This window comes from Protopterus annectens, chromosome 2.part1, assembly GCF_019279795.1.
Source record: "Protopterus annectens isolate FY-2018-M chromosome 2.part1, PAN1.0, whole genome shotgun sequence".
NCBI classification, from domain to species: domain Eukaryota; kingdom Metazoa; phylum Chordata; order Ceratodontiformes; family Protopteridae; genus Protopterus; species Protopterus annectens.
Window position 1 is genome coordinate 514593065 of NC_056729.1, and position 22357 is coordinate 514615421.

General features: G+C 38.7%; 1 protein-coding gene across 3 annotated transcripts in view; it reads left to right on the forward strand.

Annotated features, from left to right (window-relative positions):
• The window catches only part of LOC122794129, a 594614-nt gene that overhangs the window by 168254 nt on the left and 404003 nt on the right, over positions 1–22357 (forward strand). For all 3 annotated transcript variants that reach the window (XM_044062306.1, XM_044062307.1, XM_044062308.1), the window contains exon 5: positions 6533–6597. In XM_044062306.1, the coding sequence (XP_043918241.1) occupies positions 6533–6597 (65 nt within the window). The remainder of the gene's footprint in view (positions 1–6532; positions 6598–22357) is intronic.

Genomic DNA, 22357 nt, shown 5'->3' on the forward strand with positions numbered 1-22357 from the left:
ATATGAATTCTGATTGTGATAAGCTGAGTGTCTCACTACTACATTTAACCTTTACCCACTTTCCCCTTATCACCTTGTATATTTTCTCTTTAATTTTGTTTCCAGCTTGTGGAACATAACTTCAATAAAAGTATTTTTAGAGCAGATTTTATTAAGAGAATGCAGTCCTAATCTCTATATAAGCAATAATCTTGATGTGCAGTCTTTTGATTATAGCATCCATCCAGCAAAACGTAAATTCTGCTGAAGCCTAAGCCAAAGGCATCTGAAAGAGATAATGTATTTTCAGTGAGATCAGCAATCTCAGAGGATATGTATCTTGCATAGAAGGAGGTTACAGATTTTCTGGCATTCAGGAAAAAAAACATTCTAGCAGTTAGAACTCCAGTGAGTCAGAGAACCAAGGTCTGGACAATACATTAACATTAGTACAGCTGAAAGTATTAAATTACCATATTATTGTATATAGGTCCATAGGTGTTTACTAGGCTAATAACCACAAGGACCTTTTTAAGCCTAGCCATGCATCCCAAATCTCTGACAAGTTCTGATACCCTTGATAAGTGTAAACAGGGGTTGGGGAGATGAAACATTTACAACCAGGGGCCTGGAAAATGAAACATTTACAGGTTGTCAGTGTTCATTAGAGACATAGGTGTCAAACCAGGGATAAATTTCCTGTTCCCCATCCAATTATCCAAGATGCATTTGAATTGGGTTAGGGAAGAACTCACATGAATGGGGAGCCTGTCCATGGACAGGGTAGTCTCTGGGATACATACCTGTATCTTCAGCAGGTTTTATATATATATATATATGTATATATATATATATATATATATATATATATATATATATATATATATATATATATATATCACAGGAAAGGTTTAAGTATTTAGAATGAGTAATTATGGTGCTGTTTGTTTTGTGGATATGCAGGAGGTCCAACAGAGTGGGGTGTGACAATTCCCTGTATGCCAGGCATAGATCTCCCCTCAAAAGCCTGTAGGAGACAGAATACAGGGATAGGGCCTTGAGGCAATCTGCACAGGGCATTTTACTTATGTCCTGTATTCTTTTAGTGAGGAGCCCCTATGGACGTTCCAGTTGTTGGATATGCCTAGTTAGGTACATACCAAAAGGGGTATTGTACTCAATGATAGGTCTGAAGAATGCTGAATACAGTGGGACAATGACTTCCTTGAACTTAGATGCCATACCTTTGTTTATAAGTTGAGCAACATAGAATAACTTCCTCACTACTATCTATGTGTGTCCCTAAGTCCCTGATTACTGGGTCATCTCTAAGGGGTATGTTGTGAATATGATAGTTACCAGGGGTGGATGACTTCCCAAAGGATACTATTTTGCATTTCTTGGCATTTAGTTTTACTCCATGGCTCTGACACCAGTTGTTTGTCTGTGTCAGCCCCTCTCGGAGAACATTTGTGTCAGTGTGGAATTCAATGACAGTTCCTAATTTGCAGTCATCTGCAAATTTAGTTATCCATTGGCCTTGACTTCAGAGACATAAATGCTGAAAAGGAGGACCCAAGGACTGATTCCTGAGAGACTTCACTTGTGACTGACCTCTTTGTAGAGGTGGACTCCCCAATTGTAACTTCCTGGGTCCTGTCTGTGAGGCAGTTGGTTATCCACTGGGTGACAAACGAGTTTGTACTTAACCTCTTGAGTTTGTCAACAATGTGCAAGTGGGGTATTGTGTCAAATGCCTTGGCCAGGTCAAGGTAGGCAGTGTGAACCATTTTTCCCTCATCCATTGCTTTGGTTACCTTTTCAAAGAAGTCCACCAGGTTGAGTAGGTATGATCTGCCCTTGATGAAACCAAACTGGGTTGGGTCCAGTGTCTGGAGGTTTACTATATCTCTGTGGATCATTTCCATGATAATTATTTCCATGGCTTTACATATAAGACTAGTGAGACTTGTGGGTCTGCAGTTTCCAGGCTCTGTAGATGGCTCACCTTTGTGCAGAGGGATGACTGTTGCTGTTCTCCATTCACAAGGCATGAAGCCTGTTTGGAGGCTACAGTTAAATAGTAATTCAAGAGGCCCTGATAGGCCATGTTTCATGCTGTTTAGAAGGCATCCTGGGATATTGTCTAGGCCCATTGATGCAGTGTTCTTGGTCTTAGAGAGATCATTATGGATCTGTTCCCTAGTGATAGTAGGCAGAGTTATATTTGATGGTATTCCCTGAGTGAAGGTTGAGGGAGAGAGAGGGGTACAGTTGGAGCTGAATTTATCAGCCAGGAAGTTTGTTATATTTTTTTGGCTCAGTATAGGTAGCTCCATTTTCAATGAGCTCTGCACACAATTGTGTATTACCTTTGAGGTTGCGGACATAGCTAAAAAATGGTTTGTGGTTGTTCTTAGCCTGGGAGGCCAAACATACCTCAAATTTGGCTTTGGTAGACTTTATTTGTCCCCTGACTTGTTTATTTAGTTTGATGAGAATGCTTTTATCCTGCTGAATGCTGCACCTCCTAATTTTTGCTAAGATATTCTTCCTTCTATTATACAGCCTATTGATATTCATATATATTTGCAACTGTGAACTAGCCAGTCAGTGTAAGGTGATTAAAAACCATTTGAGAAAATTAGTAAACTAAATACTGAAACTCTGGGAATTTCATCTTTTATAATTAACAGGTCAGCTGTAGTAAGATAAACACTGACCACTACACAAATGTTGGTGCACCATATCTTCAAACCACTACATCACATTTATAATATATCTGTTACATCAGGCAAAGCTCTATCTGTGTGTATAGAAACACATGGGTGTTAAAAATCCTGTCAGCTTCTAGTGATGGGGGATAGTGTGGGAAACAGAGTCAGATGACCAGATGTGATGTCATTGTGTAATCAACTCTGAAATAATATTTAGGTATTAGTAGGACATTGCTCTCAGCATTCTGTATTCTGTCTTGGATCTGACAACAAGGACCACTCACCCAAATCATCTTGCCTTGCTCTATTCAGTAAGTAGGAACAGCAATTCTCTAGATCAGTTAGGAATAGATAGTGATACTAGACAAATACTGTTTTTCTATAACTGTGTGAAACTTTCCATAGGTGTTATTTTTAATATTCCATATGACTGAAACTCTGGTGTTTACTGTAAATATATGTTTAGTATTGTCTTGTTCTTTTATTATTTATTACTTAATATATGCAAACTTCACATTGTGTCTGGTCCTTTTAGAAAAATATTTATGTTTTGAGAGTATTTGTACATATGTATTTGGTGATAACTCTGGCCACTCCTGAAAGCCTAGCTGTTTGATCAACATTACCATTTGTATTAATATTAAATTTCACTCAATATAATTGGGTACCCTTGCAAGATCCTTAGGTAGCTGACTTTGTAGTGCTTGGTAGCAGTGATAACTACCTTATAGTCTGGGCAGAAGGGGGCATAGCTAGTAAACCTGTGCCAGCCTTTCCCAGGTGTGTGTGTGTGTGTGTGTGTGTGTGTGTGTGTGTGTGTGTGTGTGTGTGTGTGTGTGTGTGTGTGTGTGTGTGTCAAATCTCAATGTGTGTGTGTGTGTGTGTGTGTGTGTGTGTGTGTGTGTGTGTGTGTGTGTGTGTGTGTGTATGTGTGTGTGTGAGTGTGTGTGTGAGAGCTACTTGGAGTAGGGACACAGACCATTGGTTTCACTGACAGAGGGGGTGGAGGACTTGGCTTGGGCACTAGGCTGAGGACTTAACTCTGAAGCTGTGCCAGTGGGGAGTCTTATTGGGGACCTGGTGGGACACAGATAGAGAAATCCAGACCTCGGGATGACTGTGTTCCCTGTGTGCTCTTAAGAGAAATTGTGTTTGATGCAGAGAGGTCTGCATCTGGAAACACTGAGTGTATCCATTTGTATTCCATGTAAACATCCATCTCCAGTGTCAGGGGTGAAGATTCAGGCTCCCTGATTACTGGCCTAGACTGGGGGATGTCACATATTGCTGACAGTGGTGGAAAAACATCTTTATGGCTTAACCCATAAAGTAATTTAAGTTCAGATATATTTTAAAGTCAGGTGGATTAACCTCTTCTCTTCCAGTATATACTGTTACAATGTATACATTTAAACAGTTACAATAATGCATGTACATTTCTTTTCTTTCCAGCAGGGCACACTGTAGATACATTTTAACACAAGCAACTATACAAATACATTTTTAAACACAGGCATCTGTACAAATCAGTTTGATACACAAATGAGATATAATTATTTACAAAATTCCAGCTAGCCATGCTGGCATATGTTAAACTTTCACTGCCCTACTTCTCGTAGCATCACTGGCAATACCTGTTATCATCACAGAGCTTGTGACCCCCATAGCCCTATTTGTATAAATGAATTTTGACACAGGCTTAGTAGTAACCACTGCTCTGAACCCCCACCTAAAATTAATCCTGCTCACACGAGTTCACATAAGGTCACTGTAGATTGTGTTGGGGGAGTAAGAGTTAGTGTGGACTATATTTCTTTTACTTTTCTCACAAACCTCAGAGGTATGACATAAGGTCATTGTAGTTTGTAATGGGGCTAGGGACAGTGAGGTCATCATTCCTTTACCTTTCCTTACAAACCTTAGAGGTATGCTCAGAAGGTCGCTTGTCTAGGGGCAGTGTACTGTTTAGGAGCAGCAAGCTGGAATGTATTACTGTGATCATTACTTTTTTAAACTTTTCTCAAAATTAAACATCAGCCACATATACAGGTGTCTATCTTTGCTTTGAAATGCATCTCAGAACATCTATAACCCTGTGGCTACTGAGGACACAGCACCCCCCCAGACCCTTTATTTATTCCAAAGTTATTACAGAGATCTCTTGGTCATTTAGGCTGTGTTGAAAGGACACAGGAAATGGCAAAGTTTAAGAGTAAGACTGAATCCCCTTTCTTTTATCATGATTTATGTTCTGGCCATCACTGAATTAGAAGGATGTTGAAAAAAACACGGTAAAATGAACCTCATAGCATATAGGGCCCCATGGCTTATGTAGACTAGCAGCCCTCAGAACCCCAGTTTAATTAAATTATTTCCTCCACAGTTATTAGACAGCAATCTTGAGTAGTAAGAGTGTGTTGAAATAATGCAGGAAACAACTAATGAGTAAGACATGATATGAGAAAAGGTACAACAATATTTTGGATGGTGTGGGAAGACAAGAATGGGGAGAACTTGGGGGGGCATATAGTATAGGGGTACCATGGAGCCCATTGCCTAGGTTAATATTTCACCTAATGCTTGTCCTGCAGACAGGTACATCGGTTTAATTGGTTATTAGTTTAAATTCCTAAGGGGACAGACTCCAGCTTTTTGCCCTTAAAATGTCTTACAGACATAACGATTATTAACGATGCACTGATAATATTTCATCTTTGCACAGAAACAAGTACAGCATGGAAATGTACTTGAATTGTTTGCTGTCTTTTTCTCTTTTTTTAATATTTAAGATAGTGTTTTTTCTGCAATGACTTTTCTTAGCTTTGTGTTTTCTTGTTAACAACTGCAAAATAAACAATATTGACAAATGTTTGAATTGTGAAACCAGTATTTCTATAAATAAACTGTCAGTGATAGTTCTTTCATGACACTGGGTTTGCTGAGTGCCTGTTAGACATACTTTTTCTCTTATGTGATGAAATTTATGGAGAATTTTTAAATAGGACTAGTCATGGATCTTTTGCAAACAGTACTGTACTGGTGATTTCCCAAAATTATACGAGTTGTTATAATACCGTTATTTTGTAATGAAACATAGTGAAATATCCCAGGTGGTTGTCCAAATTTAAAGTTGTACAGCAATGAACTAGCCCTAGGCAAGATAATTCAGAATCTTCTTCTTCTTTCGGCTTTTCCCGGTTATGGGTCGCCACAGCGGATCATCTGTCAGCTCATGATTGGCAGTGGAGTTTTACGGTGTCTAGTTGCCAGCCCAGCGTCCAGCCTTCCCCAGAAGGCACACACACACTCATGCCTAGGGCCAATTTAGAGTGTCTAATCCACTTACAGCATGTCTTTGGGATGTGGGAGTAAACCGGAGCACCCGGAGGAAACCCACGCGGCCACAGGGAGGGCATGCAGACTCCGCACAGAAGGCACCCCAACCGAGGATTGAACCAGAGAACCTCTTGCTTTGAGGTGACAATGCTAAATTCAGAATTTATTTGTTGAAATAATTTTAATTATCTAAAGTAACAAAAAAGCAGAATACTTTTCAACTAGTGTCATTGAAAAGTATAGTCAGAGGTAGTTAACAAGGTAATTCAGATATTCAGAGAGACAGATAAAAAGGCCACAACACAGTATGCCTTAAATTGCTGGTCTCTTAATTTGCTCAGCCATGATATTTTATACTAGGATACTCACTGGCTTTGTTAATCAATTTTGACAAACAGAAATCAGCAAACATTTACATTTTAAGAACAAATATTTACCCTGTGTGGTCACAAGTTAAGTATTATGAAACTAATGCATTCTTGTTCTTTTTTCTGATTCAGTTTTAGATTTCATATTGAAGATCAAGATGCTCCTGAATCCAAGTGCAAGATGTTAACCAAAGCAGGTAATGTAGCAGTACAGACCTACTTCTTGTGCTTTTAAGCTGTGCTCAAACACTTATGTGTAAGTAAAACATGAGTATGCCAAAGATTCTGATATCTTTTGTACATCTGTCTTAATCATTATGCAGTGCAACATTCATTTTACTAAAGCTTCTATTCCGCCATGACTGCCTTCAGTAAAAGTGCATACAACAAAAGCAAGATGAGGTGACGTATCTAAGGGAAATACTCCAGGGTGATACTGTCTTGACACATCAGTATTAACAATTTGCCAGTAGCTAGAACCATGTTGTTAGTATGAGTGTTTCAATTATTTTTTTATCAGCTGTTTAAAGTTAGTGTGATTTCCTTTATAAGTTAGGTAAGGAAGCAACTGCTCATTTACTGTTGTAATTGGGCTGCGTTTAGTATGCAGTATTCTTTATGTAAATAATTAAAACATATCTCAGTGTTTTATTTTGCTGTAAATTAACTCACCTTTCTTGGGAGCCACACATTTGTGCTCCCCCTCTACTCAGAATATATTTTTAGGCTGACAAAAATAGACATTCAACCATGTTCAGTATGACAATATGACTGATTTACATCAGCAGTACTATGACAGTGCTGAGCTTCATACCTCTTCATAGCACACCCATCCCTTTGGGCTGTTTTCAGCATGCATGGGGGGCGGAGAGCTTCTACAAAAACGCTGATGACTCACTACGTGGTAAGCAGAGCAGCAAAACATGTATAAAAATAAAATGACTGTTTTCTGTTTAATAACCATTTGCAGATACATGTTGGCCATTGCTTAATGTTGGATGTCATTAATGGTTGTATCTTGGTTGTTTTAAAACATTTCCAGTCAGAACTCTCAGCATGACCTCTGTGAGCCATGGACCCCGATCATCTATGAAACTGTTACTGTTCAATCCCTCTGGAAGGGTGAATTAATAGTCACTGTATGCAAAGATCTGTGCTAAATCAAAAAATATTAACCTGTTTAGGTTATGTTATAACTATAAGATGAGTATGTTGCAAATGTGGAGCAAAAATTCTGACTGCAAAGTTTTATGAGCCTGTCTTTAGTCTGGTGAACAAAATCTTGCTACTTCAGTGATTTTCAGTTTGACTGAAATTTACAGTAGTATGTTTTACAAGCTATATTATGAATATGAAAACTAAATTTTCAGTCAAGTGCCAACATGTTATTTTCTGTAATCTAAATGAGGTTCACATTTGATGCATGAAATTACATTCTAAACAAGGTATGAATATATGTGTACTTTTTAAGAGCACGGCAAACACAATTTGATTAGAAGTATCATAATGTGATAGGTTTCATTTTTAAGTATCAAGCTAAGCTTTTTTTTCATATTTTGTATTGCCCATGAAGTTATGAAACAAAGTGGTCAGCACTGACAGAAAATCAGAAAATTGTTTAAGTAACGTGTCATGTGTGCGTGTGTGTGTGTGTGTGTGTGTGTGTGTGTGTGTGTGTGTGTGTGTGTGTATGTATGTATGTATGTATATATATATATATATATATATATATATATATATATATATATTTATATATATATATCAGATTACTTTCTTATGTTATTTTTATAAGTACTACTATTTAATATTGGGTCCAATAAGAGGTTATTGTGATAGACTAATTTGAGATATTAGTACAAAATATGTGGCTTGTGCTGTGAAGAATCTGGTTGCTCTTTATGTAGTGCTGGTATGAGCAATTGTCAAACCTTGTCATTCCTTCTATGCAGACCAAGATTTCATAGCTGAATTATCTAGCAAAAGGCCTATCAGGATGGAGAGCATTGTGTTAGCAAGACTTTCCTCCACCAATGATTTTCTTTACAATGGATGAGGTAAAGTTTAAACTTACTTGCATTAACTTTAGGAAACTAAGAGTTTTAATCCTTCCACGATCATCAAAGAGCTCATCAGTTACCTTGTAAAGGCATTGCTTTATGCTTTAACACTTCCTTCATCAATGGAGTAGCTAGTCAGGGTCCAAGAGTGACATGCTAGCTCCTTTTCAGAAAAGGAGCTTGTTAAGATCCCTGATACTATAAACCATTCCACTTAACCTGTGTATCAGATAACTGTGATATTTTTTTCCACAAAGACAGAATATGAAACCTCTTATTAGCATGCAGCTTTAACATACATCAGAATCATACTGTTCAGGGTCACTCTTACTAATTACCTGTTGGCATCTTAAGAGATTTCCTACACTGCAGTGAGCAACTGTCTGTTGTAGATATAATTTTGGACACAAACGCAGTCTTTCACATGGTCTGACGCAATACTTTCATGCATAAAATGAATACTGTGTGAGAGGACACCTATAGTGTAAACTTGTAAATAGTTATCTCAGATGCTGTACTTGGAGGGTCTTTATAAAGGAACCCTTAGTAAAGCATTAGAAACCCCAGAAATTGGTACTCAGGCTGATGTTATTCGACCTCTTAAAGTTGCATGTAACATAAGGATTCCTTAGAGGAATGGTTAGATTTACTTTTGACACTGAATTAATACAGTAGCAGTCTCGCAGGTGTAAAACTGTGCCATACATCGGGACTTGTATTCTCTCCTGCACTGGTCAGGCAGGTTGAGGTGATGTGCAGTTGTGAATAAAAATGCATTTCAAGTAGTTATTGTTTCTTTCGGCTTTTCCCGGTTAGGGGTCGCCACAGCGGAACTCCGGTCCGCTAATGATTGGCAGTTGATTTTTACGTACCGGCTTGCCAGGCCTGATGCACAACCTTTAACGAAGGTACACCCATTCACGAATGTCTCCGCGCAGAAGACGCTCTAGCTGAGAATTGAACCGGACAGTGTCTTACTGTGAGGCGACAACGCTACCGCAGCACCACCACCGCGCATTTCAAGTAGTTATTAAAAAGTCTAAATGTTCATATGCTACCAAAGGTTGCCCACTGATGGCAGACATGGAATAGAATGGGCTATGTGTCTTTATTACAGCCAGTGTCAGACATTTTAGATGCAGTGCATAGGACTTCATTGCTGGGGGGAACTCATTTAAAAAAAAAAGAAATCATTGATTCTGCCACCATATAGGTCTCCGATGTTCCTCAGAATTGTGTATTGTGTGTAGTTCTGTTCATCCATTTTAAAAACAGAAGATAATACTCCTAGACATGGTGCAGAAATTGTTAGGCTATGTTCAGCCTACTAACAAGTATGAACTCTGTGTTCTGAACAAGGATCACAGCAGTGTAAGGATAGGCTTGAACTATATCTCTGTGCTATTCACTAGAAAGACCAGATGTGTATTTAATAGACAAGAACATCTGTATTTAGCCACAGGCTAAGACATCCCTGTGATGGCCTTCTGGCAGATTTGTCACAAGTGATCCTACCAAATCATTTAGGATGGTCTGAAATAAATGAGTAGGAGGGAGCAGTGATTAAGGATAGCCTTTATTCCATATAGTGTTGAACCTATAGAGTTTGTCTGTCTGTGCAACCAGTTTTCATTTGACTTACGTAGTTAGGCTCCAGTCTATACCACTGGCAGAGGTATGTATGTGTGTGTATATGTGAAAACTAATCTCCTGTGTAATAACTAAAGAGCAAGAGCTGTGCAGGGAGATTCTAAATGCTTTGAACCCTTAAGTTTAAGTTATGTGGTCATACCTTTTAACCTCTTCACAAGAGAAATCTGGAAAAAGCTTAAAATAATGGGGGACAAAAGCCCAGAAGTAGGAACACATTTTAAATATTGCAGGTATAAAATGAGACAGTTGATAGACTAGCAGGACATGTGTTAACATATATTTTTCTGAAGGAGATGAAGTCTGAAACTCAAGTGGATGTCATTATTTAGTGACTTCAATCCTCAGTGATTTGCCAGAAAACAAAAATTTTATGAGGACTAGCCCAAAAAATTTCACAAAAATCTGAACATTCTATGAAAATCTGGATAGTTGAGAGGTATGCATGTGGTAGAATATGGTACTAGACACAGACGGCAATGCTCAATGCTATCAGTTTGCCCAAACAACATGCATGATTTTAATCTGGCTGCAACATAAATGTTGGTTTTAGTTTGTAAACTACAATTATTTTTCTTCTTGTGTTTTCCTTCTCATGCTATTACAAGTTATTTTATTTAAAGTTTATTTTATTAAGTTTTAGTAAGTTCCGGATTACTGTAGAAAGCAAACACTATAACCTGAGTGAAGAGGACATTTGCAGTGAATAATTGTTGGGATTTTCTCTTTTGATACCCCTAGCTTGGAACAGTTCTGACATTTCTTTAGCTACTCTGGTCAGGTACTTGTATACTATTTGCTGGTACATCATAACCAATGTTCCCTCTAATTTTTTAATGTCAAGTACATACAAGCAAGAGACATGTGCAAGTGATAAAAATGAATGAACAATAAAAATATTTCTCCTGTGCTTCAGTTGGTGATTACTGGACTATATTTTAATAACTAAATCTCCTACTCATAATTTCACAATAATTCCTAAAATTATGTCTAGTCACTGCTAATGAGTCCTTCCCCTCTTTAAGAAATGCACTGACATGCATGAATGTGAAACACTGTGGCTTTTCAGGCTTCCTGGCTGAATCTTTTACAGTGAGAAATAACTTGAATTTCTGAATGCAAATCTTCCTTTCTTTCTGCTAAACTGACTTTCAGTAAAAGAAGTCCAGATGGTTGCATTTGGAGTATGGTTCTGCTTTGAATTATACTTGTATACTTCCAAGGACATAAACTCTGCCACCATTTAAGATTTCAGTGTACATGAACTGAATTGCAACATTGCATGCAATTTATATACACTACCACAGCTGTGATTCCAGCTGGTAAAGTTGCCTGCTAAAAATATTTTCCTCGGTTTACACATCCACACAACTGATAATGTCGACATGTATAATTCCTGTGACATTTTTTTACAGCATTCGGTAAGTTATACTTAACTAAGTGGTAACATCCACCCAAACCCTGGTCCTCCAAAAACACAGGCTTCACCTATCCCTACCCCACCAAAAAAAAAAAATCCTCCAATCTCTAACTGAAAGGCACAGGCTGGCTTACTATTCTTCAGTATGAACCTTAGAAGCATACGCAACAAAATACCATATAAACACACATACACACACTCACATTGCTCTAGTCTCCCCAAATATACTAATCACTACAGAAATTTGGCTAAGCCAGACAAAAAAGATGAAGAATTGCTCCTACCAGGCTACAACATCCTAAAAAGGGATGGAAGAAACAAAAAGGCTGGTTGAGTAGCCATTTTATTTAGAAATACTCTTACAATGATTCTCCAGTTCATACCTCTCAACTGTACAGATTTTCGCAGAATGTCCAGATTTTTGCCTCATATTTTTGATCTCTTCCTCAACCTACAAGAGTTAACCTACTGCTCCACAGAAACAGTATGCACCCCTTTAGAACCAAGAGAAATGTCAAGTCCCAAGGTCTCAGGATAGCCAAAGTCACTAAGGAACTTTCCTCTTTCACTAGAAACATCATCCAACTAGAAAAAGATTTTCTAGCTAGAGGCTACAAGAGGGTAATAATGGAAATCTTTCACCCTATTATCAAAAAACATAACAATATTGATCTATTAACTTCGGGAAACACCACCTCACACCACATCCAAAGAATCATACAACAAAAAGAGGACAAAAAATGGAGCACCAGCATGACTTTAACTTTTTCATCTGATTACCGTAAACTTAGGAAGGCAATACTGGACCACTGGTACATCATAAGTGAAACAGTGCCATCAACAATATACTTCCAAGTAGACCAATCTTCACCACCTGCAGAAGCAAAAACATCTGTGGTTTTGTTGAAAACAGCAACCACCCCCTATTAGCAAACTGATCCAACAACCACTAGGTACTTACCCTTGCAGCCTCTGCAGACAGCACCTACTGTAAATATATGTTCTGTAAAGCATCTTTCTACTGCCCCAACAACAAAAAGACTTTCAAAATCCCCTGGATGACAATCGCAGCACAGACAAAATAGTATACAGAGCCCAGTGTCATCACTGCAATGCTTTCTGCACGGGCAAGGCCGTTAACAAATTAAAAAACGGGATGGCCAGACGCAGCTCTGATATGTGGCATGGAATAAACTCCAACCCAATGGCAAAACATGCTAGAGAGAAACTCGTCACAACATCTTTCATTTTCTCATCATAGACAGGATCATCGATGAACCATTTCAAGGAAATACAAATGGCAGACTTGAGAAGAGGGAGCTTGAATGGCAAATCCATCTGATGGCGAACAAACCCCCAGGACATAGTACCACAATCTCCATTAACTGTATTTTAAACAATAGAAAGCTGAACCACCACATTTGTTACTAAATCAACTTTCTTCCATATGCTATGTTGTTTTTTCCCTCCTTTTTACATTGTTAATATCTTGCTTGTTAACTTTGATCAAAACCTCTATGACACCACTATGCTTTTATAACCAGCATACCACAACATCTTATCTTTACTCACTTGTGTAACTTAAGATGCACGTTTGTTCTTTCCTGTGGCTTGCATCCCACTTTTACTTTTAATACATTTTTGTAGGAATTTATACTTGCTGACCCCACATGGTATTGCTGATCCCTACGTTTTCTCACTCTTTAAAGGCAGACTGGATTCACCCCCCCATTAAGGAAACCACGGTAAAATATTTCTCCAAAGCCAACTTCATGCTTCTTAAGATAGAAGTGGTAAACTTCATGACACCCATGCAGATGGAAAATACAGTTACGACTACTGAATACTACACAATTGCACTTTATAAGCACTTACACGAGTGCATGGATCATGCTATCCCTAACAGAACCAAGATGCTATCCTCGAAAAAAAAGAAGCCAATCTGGTGGTCCTCTGCCATAAACAAACTGTACAACAGAAGGAAAAACTGTTGCAAAAGAGAGTAAAATCCCATGAGTGAAGGAGCTCCTTGGTCAGCCTCAGTAAGAAGCTGCGATCCTTGATAAAATCCTCCAAAGTTAGTTACAAAAACAAAATCAGCACTGATTCTAAAGACAACCACAAAACATTCTATAGCTATGTCAAGAATCGCAATAGCAACACTCAGAGCTGCTCTGAGTTACAGCACAATGGCACTAAATATACAGACCCATTTGATATTGCCAGCATCCTGGCAGATAGGTTCAGTGCTAACTTTACCCCCCTCTCACCCCCTAAAGGGCCCATCTCTATACCAGCCACCTAAGCACCATATTCAATCATAGCCTCACTTCAGGCTTTGTGCCTGCTGAATGGCGCACAGCGACGGTTATCCCACTCCACAATGGGGGAGCCACCACAGACCCCGGGAACTACCTCCCCATTAGCCTGATGAGCCTGGTCTGCAAGGCCATGAAAGGTATCATCATGGGACTTATAAATAAAAATTTGGTAATCTCCAAACTCTGGACCCCACCCAGTTTGGGTTTGTAAAAGGCAGATCATGTCTCCTAAATCTGATAGACTTCTTTGAAGCAGTCACCAAAGCCGTAGATGAGGGTAAGGTGGTACACACAGCCTATCTAGATCTTGCGAAGGCTTTCAACACCATCCCCCACTCTGGAATTATAGATAAACTCACTAAACTAGGTATAAATCCCTATGTCACAAGATGGGTTGCCAACTGGCTCCTTGACAGAACCCACACTGTGAAAGTAGCAGACTCCAAATCCAACTTCAGACCAGTGACAAGTGGAGTACCACAGGGTTCATTCCTGGGTCATCTCCTGTTTGATATCTACTTCTCTGAAGTACAAGCTAACACAGAAGGTCTTTGGCTAACGAAGTTCGTAGATGATTGCAAACTAGGAGCCATAATCGAAACTCCTAATGATGTGGACATCCTACAAAAGGGCCTCACTGAGACAGATGCCTTGTGTCAAAGCCATGGCCTCAAGCTCAATGCCAAATTGTGCATTGCCATCCCCTTTGGTAAAAACTTTGTACCCATGAACTACAACATAGGTGGTAGTATACTTAACACTGAAAGTGTGATAAGAGACCTTGGGACACAGGTGGACAGTAGTCTCTCCTTTGATAATCACAGCACCACAGTAGTCAGGAAATCCTTCTAACAAAAGAGGTCATTGTTCCCCTCTACTCATCACTCATTAGACCCATTATAGAGTACAACGCCCCTTTTGGTATGTACCTCACAAGACATCTACAACAACTGGAAAGGCCACAGAAACACCTCACAAAGAGAATTAATGGCCTCAAACAGATGCCCTACGCAGACAGTCTCAAAAAACTCCAGCTTTACTCCATCGCATATCGCCTACTATGAGGTGATCTCTGCCTAACATACAAAGCTATGTCAAACCCAGAGCTGTTGGACATGCTCCACTTAAAGAAATCCCAATCCCTCCGAGCTACACGCTCTAGGGACCTAAACCTTGTCACCACAATAAACAGAACATGCCGGAGGGATAGATTCCTGTCCCAGAGACCTCCTATACTCTGGAATAAACTACCTATGTATATCAAACAAAGCTCCTCATTAGCACTCTTCAAGAAAAATCTTGATGACTGGATGGGAAATTCACCTTGGGGATCACTTCTGTGGCTCTGCTCGACAGTGGCATAAGAAAATAATTTTCTTGGGTGGCAAAAGCCAGGGTACCTTTTTGGCTGGGCTTGTATAGACACTAGGGCCGATAGGCTAGTACCTACCTATGAACCTATGAACTCTATCATATATTACCTGGTATTACAACTCTGTCCTTTAATAATGCAACACTCGAGCTTGAAATATACTAGCTTTAAATCCCATCACAAGCGGCTGCTCTAACCTTAACCAGCAGCTCACTTCATCTCCTTTAAAGCTGTAATTTCCCAGATCTGTTTTCCCCAATATTTATCTATTATTTTTTCCTTCATAAGTTGTATCTATATTTTTGTCTCCATGAGAAGTTTTCAGGCAGATCTGATGAGGCAGTTGCAAAAGCATATGAACAGAGACGGCTTTAGTTCTTTTTTATTTTTGAGTTGGAATTATACAGATGACAAGTGTTTAATCTAACTTATTTTATATAAAAATACATATTCCTCCTTCTAGAAACCAAACCAAGTAAACCCAGTGACAAATGTTTATTTTTATTATTTCACTACACTTCCTCCCACCTCGTTCCACTTCTTCAATCCTTTTAAGCTCTTGCAGCTTCTATTCATGTGTTATATTGTAATCATGACAGGCTTCTGGTCCTCCTTTTTTTTTGCCTGAACAAAAACGTGCATTTTTTGCTACAGATTCAAATACAGATGTTTTGAAAAGGGACCCACAATGGCTTTTAAGAACATCCTAACCTATTAAATACCAAGGGGAACAGGCAAGGCAGGTCACATGTCATTGTTATATGCTTAGTATTTCAATCTTTTAGACTTACTAGGATTAAGCAGGTAATTCCTAACAGATTTATTTCATCATCTTAAAGGGACAGAGACTTTTTTACTGATTGGCTGTGATGGTACAGTGGTTAGTGATGTCGCCTCACAGCAAGAGATTCTCAGGTTCGATTCTCGGCTGGATTGCCTTCTGTGTGGAGTCTGCATGTCCTCCCTGCAGTTGAGTGAGTTTTAAAGACATTCAGGTAGGTGTGTGTGTGTGTGTGTGTGTGTGTGTGTGTGTGTGTGTGTGTGTGTGTGTGTGTGTGTGTGTGTGTGTGCCTTCTGTGAAGGTTGGGTGCCAGGCTGACAACTTGACACCGTAAAAACACCACTGCCAATCAGTCTGCGGACTGGTGATCCGCTGTGGCAACCCCTAACCAGGAAAAGCTGAAAGACATTGCTATCACCAGGATAATGTGGAACCTTCAAGCCAGTAATAAGACACCTGACTTATAAAAAACTTTAGAACAAACCACAAGCTGCTTGCACAGCTGTACTGTCTCATCTCCATTTCTTCACAGATTTCTCCTTTTTATCCCCATTTGTCTAATTTCCACTTGTTCTTCTCATCTCTCCCTACCACCCCTTCTCACTTTCCCACTATTCCTCCTGTCCCTATCTGTCTCCTTTTTTTCCAACTATAAGATTAAGCTATCATATTTTAATGTTGGATAAGCTGAATACCATTGTCAAAGATCTTTGAATTAATATTATGTTTTCTTAGAATTCAGTGTACTTGGCCATTACTTTTTATTGTTTGTATTTTTAATATAGTGTTTTTTAAGAACTTTACATATTAGACCCTTATTGTATGTTGTCTCAATTTTAGAGTAGCATTTCCTTAGAACTCTTTGTATTACATTATATTGTGTATTTTTATCCTTATTGTTTGGAACTTTTCTCCCAGCCTCTACTGAAAAGAGGCTTTTCTTGCCAGGCAAAAAATAAATAAATAAACAAGCAAATCAATACATAAATTAACCTACATATTTTGATTTATTACTTAGTCTTGGGAAGCTGTATGAAAACTCAAGGCTATAATAGTACAGGACTAAATTTTCAGTGTACAATCTATCAGACTCAGCTAATGAATTATAATAAATCTGTCACAAAATTCTACACTGAAATGTATTTCTGCAGAGAGTACAAAACCAATTTATTGGCAGTGACAGGAAATGTATACTATTTTTGGTTCCTAATCTGGGGTTTTAAGACAGGCAGTGATGAAGCCCTTTAGCAGAAATACTATCCGCCACAAAACCTGTGATTCTGGAGCTTTTATGTTTTTTCATGCTGCAGGTGATCAGAATGCCTGCAACAATTGTACCTTATGTTTACTGAAGAGATTTAATTGTTTCTCCAGAACAATTTTATGTATTTGGTTGCAAAAACTATTATTGTGTAGTTATTATTTCATAATAAGGTCATTAACTGTTTAGTAATAGTTTCCAATTGAATATGCAAAGCAGTTCTAAGAAACAGTTTAATCAGGGCTTCAGCAGGGAACAATTAAAGTGCTAAGGCGCTATAAGTTAAAATGGTGCTATAAACTACATTGATGAATGAGGTGTGTGTGTGTGTGTGTGTGTGTGTGTGTGTGTGTGTGTGTGTGTGTGTGTGTGTGTGTGTGTGTGTGTGTGTGTGTGTGTGTGTGTGTGTGTGTGTGTGTGTGTGTGTGTGTGTGCACAACCACACAACTAACATGCAAGGAGGCTCTCTAGGGCTAGCATGGTTGTTCATGTGTGGAGATTAAAGAGAGTAGTGATTATGACATCATATGTGGGGCTAGAATGGTGTGATCTGGTTTATAATGAGAGGAGTGGGAGATGTGCACCCCCATCAACCATCTTAGTAAGTGTATCCTGTGCTGTCTTCACCATTCTTCCCAAATGGAGTGTTGTAAACCTGACAGCAAATAGTTCATTCAGAGTAAACCCTTTATTCTCCCAGCAAAGGCTCAGTACCTGGACTGTGACTGGTGCCTCCACACCTTAGGCCTTCTTTTAACTAAAGAAGGTTCAAAAGCTATATTTTGAAGAATCCATTGTCCTCCCATATCAGGTAGACCCACAAGGATGATCCATATGTTGGATGTGTACATGCGGTTTGATGGTTGGTGGAATCTTAGTTGAGGCTGGGCAGGGCAGGCCTTAGTTCAACTGGTGCCTTAGGCAAAAGGGCTCCATGGTGCTCACCCACTACCTAGTGCCTCCCTCACACACACACACACACACACACACACACACACACACACACACACACACACACACACACACACACACACACACACACATCACACGATGCCCCCCTACCTTGGCCTACATACACTATCAAGATTATTTTTTTCTTCCTTTTTCCTCACAGTTTGTCTTACTCTTAAGTTTATTTCCTGCATTTATTCATTTATTCAGCACATTTTAAGTATGCAAGACAGCACTCTTATAACTGTGGAGGAAACAGGAGCATTAATCCAGGAGTCTGGGAGCCGCAAGGGCTACAAGAAGCCATGGAGGTTCTAGATGCTCCTTTTTTCAGAAAACTTGTATTTAATTCTAATATAAAGACATAAAAGAAAAAGGAATAAAAATAATAACTATATACAATATTTACAAAAATGTTCAATATATAAATCACACTATATTACTGACAATTAACTATATTTATCTGACAGCAACTTTAACTTAGACCAAAATTTGAAATTAAGATTTTTATCATTAGACATTATTTTTTCTTTAACAAACAATAGTGGTCAGTCTGAGAAACTTATTAAAATTCTGCAGCATTTCTTTTTTCCAATTAGAAGTAACTAGCTTCCTTGCTATTGGCAATAAAGTCCATATCAAGGGGCACTGCAAAGCATCTATCCAATTAGGTACATGAGTGTTTGTTAGTATTAATGAATCAAATATCCTACACTTTTTTCCCTGAAAAATTGTTCATATCAATGTCCTTTAAAAATACGACACCAATCTGTCTTAATTATCTGTTTACATCTCTAGCATGAATTTTCAGAGTTTTAAATATTTTAGTAATTTTATGAGGCATAGTAAAAATTCTGTGCAAATATTTCCAAGCACACCTTTCTAGAATGTACTGGAATATGTTAAACTGATAGACTTTAAAATCAAGTCTTTATTATTATCATTATTAGTATATTTCAGGACATTAAGTTTAATATAATCCCAGTATTTCTTAGTGAAATTAATGACTTCTTCTAAAATTAGTTTGTACAAGGCTGATGTCTTCCTTACCATTGTAATTAGTGAAATGTACTTTACTAACCCTGGAATTTCCTCTTTATTGATTGGTGCCATTAATCTTTTCTTTTTAGCATTTTTATTCTTTATAGTAGATGATAGTGACCAAATTTCATGATCTAGTGTAAATTTAAACACAATTATAGGTTCATAGGTTCATACTAGGCTATCTGCCCTAGGGCATTTATAAGCCTAGCCAGAGTGTGTTTGGCATTCGCCACCTATTTTAAATTAATTTTGCTATGCCCTTTTTCGAGGTTAGTATACTATGCCTCTGTCTAACAGTGACACAGAAGTGATACCCGGGGTAAATCTATGATCTCCCATCCACTCATCAAGATTCCTCTTGAAGAGAGTCAAAGAGGGACTCTGCCTAACCCGGACTGGGATTTTATTCTAGAGTGAAGGGAGCCTCTGGGTTATGAATCTGTCCCTCCAGCATGTCCCATTTATTTCAGTGCTGAGGTTCAAGTCTCTCGAGCGCGTAGCTCGATGGGATTTGGATTTTCTGAGGTGCAGCATGTCCATTAATTCCGGGTTGGACATGGCTTTATACGTCAGGCACAGATCGCCTCTGAGCAGGCGGTATGCCACTGAGTAGAGCGGGAGTTTCTTTAATCGGCCAGCATATGGCATCTGTTTGAGCCCTTTGATCCTCTTGGTGAGGTACTTTTGGGGTCTTTCCAGTTGCTGCAGGTGTCTGGTAAGGTACATCCCAAAAGGGGCATTGTACTCAATTATGGGCCTGATGAGGGATGAGTAAAGAGGCACGATGACCTCCCCTGATCTAGATGTGAATCTCTTCATGATTAGGTGAGCTATATAAAATGTTTTTCTAATCACTTTGGCCACGTGGTTGTCAAATGAGAGATTGCTATCAACTTGGGTCCCCAGGTCCCTAATTACTTCTTCTGTACTTAATGGGTTACCACCTATGTGGTAATTTGTGGGCACTTTGTTTTTGCCAAAGGGGATGACTATACACTTTTTGGCGTTTAGCTTGAGGCCATGGCTCTGGCACCAGTTGTCTGTTTCTATGAGGCCCTTTTGGAGGATGCTTGTGTCGGCTGGAGAGTCGATTATGGCACCCAGTTTGCAGTCATCTGCGAACTTGGTCAGCCACAGTCCTTCCATGTTGGCCTGTACCTCCGAGAAATATATACTGAACAAGAGAGGTCCCAGGACTGAGCCTTGTGGGATGCCACTTGTAACTGGTTTGGAGTCTGACATGGCTCCAGCAATTCTGACCATGTGGGTTTTGTCTTTGAGCCAGTTTGCAACCCATCTAGTGACATAGGGGTTTATATTTAAGCTGGTGAGCTTATCTATAATGCCCGAGTGGAGTATTGTATCGAAGGCTTTTGCGAGGTCCAGGTAGGCTTTGTGGACCACCTTCCACTCATCAGTGGCCTTGGTGACTGTTTCAAAGAAATTGACCAGGTTTAAGAGGCAGAATCTGCCCTTAACAAAGCCGAACTGGGTAGGATTCAGTGTCTGTAGGTCCCCAATATCTTTATTTATAAGATCCATGATGATCCTTTACATAGCTTTGCAGACCAGGCTAGTCAGGCTTATGGGGCAATAGTTTCCAGGATCCGTTGAGGCACCACCTTTGTGGAGAGGGACCACTGTTGCTGTACGCCACTCTTTGGGTACATATCCTGTAGTAAGACTGAGATTGAACAGTAGTTTTATGTTTGGGTTTAGCTAGTTTTATTATATACTGACACAATTGTGTCAGTATATAATATATTAACTCCAGCTAAAATATCTAACCAGTAAATGACAGTGTGGAATTTCAAACTTATCATCCTGTCTAGATTAATGCTGTCTATAAAACCAACAGAATTAGCTATTCATAATAAATGAAAAATAATAGTACTGCTCTTATAAATAAAATTCTTAAAAGTCTTTAATATTAAATATATGCAATTAGATTTGGTTTGTGTATTAATGTGCCCATTAAAATAATTATTGATGACCCATATCATCGTATTAGCAAAAAATAAAAATAAGAAGAGGAGGTTTAATATTAGAATCATCTCAAATTGCACATACAATAATTTCCATTGTGAATAGGAGCACTCTATCCAACATAAAATTGTTTTTAGTACAGCAGTCAAAATATAGATCTGATGTTGTCATTTTCATTTATTCCTCAACTGTTGGTTTTGGATCCGACTTTTTCCAGCTCATGGAACACAGAAACTCTCAAGCTCATCCCTTACCCATAATGCGCTAGTCCCCTACCATACCTCAGATCTTGTTTGCTGCCTTCACGTATGGACATGGTGACAGCTCTTGAGGAATAGTGAATTTTTTGTGAGTTATATTAAGAAGTTTGTATCTTTAACTATTTATCTTTATGTTACTTAAGTTTTTTTTAGTATCCTCCTTTGCCTGCCTATACTTTTTCAGTGTATTTCTAAGTACCATACTTGGTATTTCTCTTTGCCCTTTCACCCTTATAACATTGAGGTAGTTCTCCTTATTACCGTTGTTGGTAATATTTCCTGTTCCTTTTTTCTCAAAAAAAATCTTTTCTATAATAATCCTTTCAATTGTTTATTACAGTAATTGTGGCTGAGAAACCCTCTGGTTCTAAAAATGTGTGGCCTATGGACATAAAATCACATTATTGGATGCACACGCTATGTGTGTTAATTGTTTAGCCTTGGCCCATTTGGATTCTGCCTGTGATATTTGTAAGGCCTTTAATCCTAGGGCACTTATCAATCATAGAAGCAAATTTATTTTGAGAGGATTACTCCCCTCTAAATCCATCGATACAGCATCTGGGGCTTAAACCCCTAAAAAACTAGACAAGAAAGAAACCAGGAAACATTTCCAGACCCTGTAGGTTCTTTGGCTCTGGGCTTGGAACCACCTCAAAACTTTCAAAACCTTCGGATCTGATATTTTCAGATCCAAAGAAGAAATCCTTTGGTCCGACTACTTCAGATCCAAAGACCAGATCCACCTTCCTCAGATCTGACAAAGCATAAATAAAAATCACTTTGGATCCAGTATCCTCTGAGCCTGGATCTGGTATCTTCTCATCCCCATCCCCTTTTCTGGAAAAATGTCA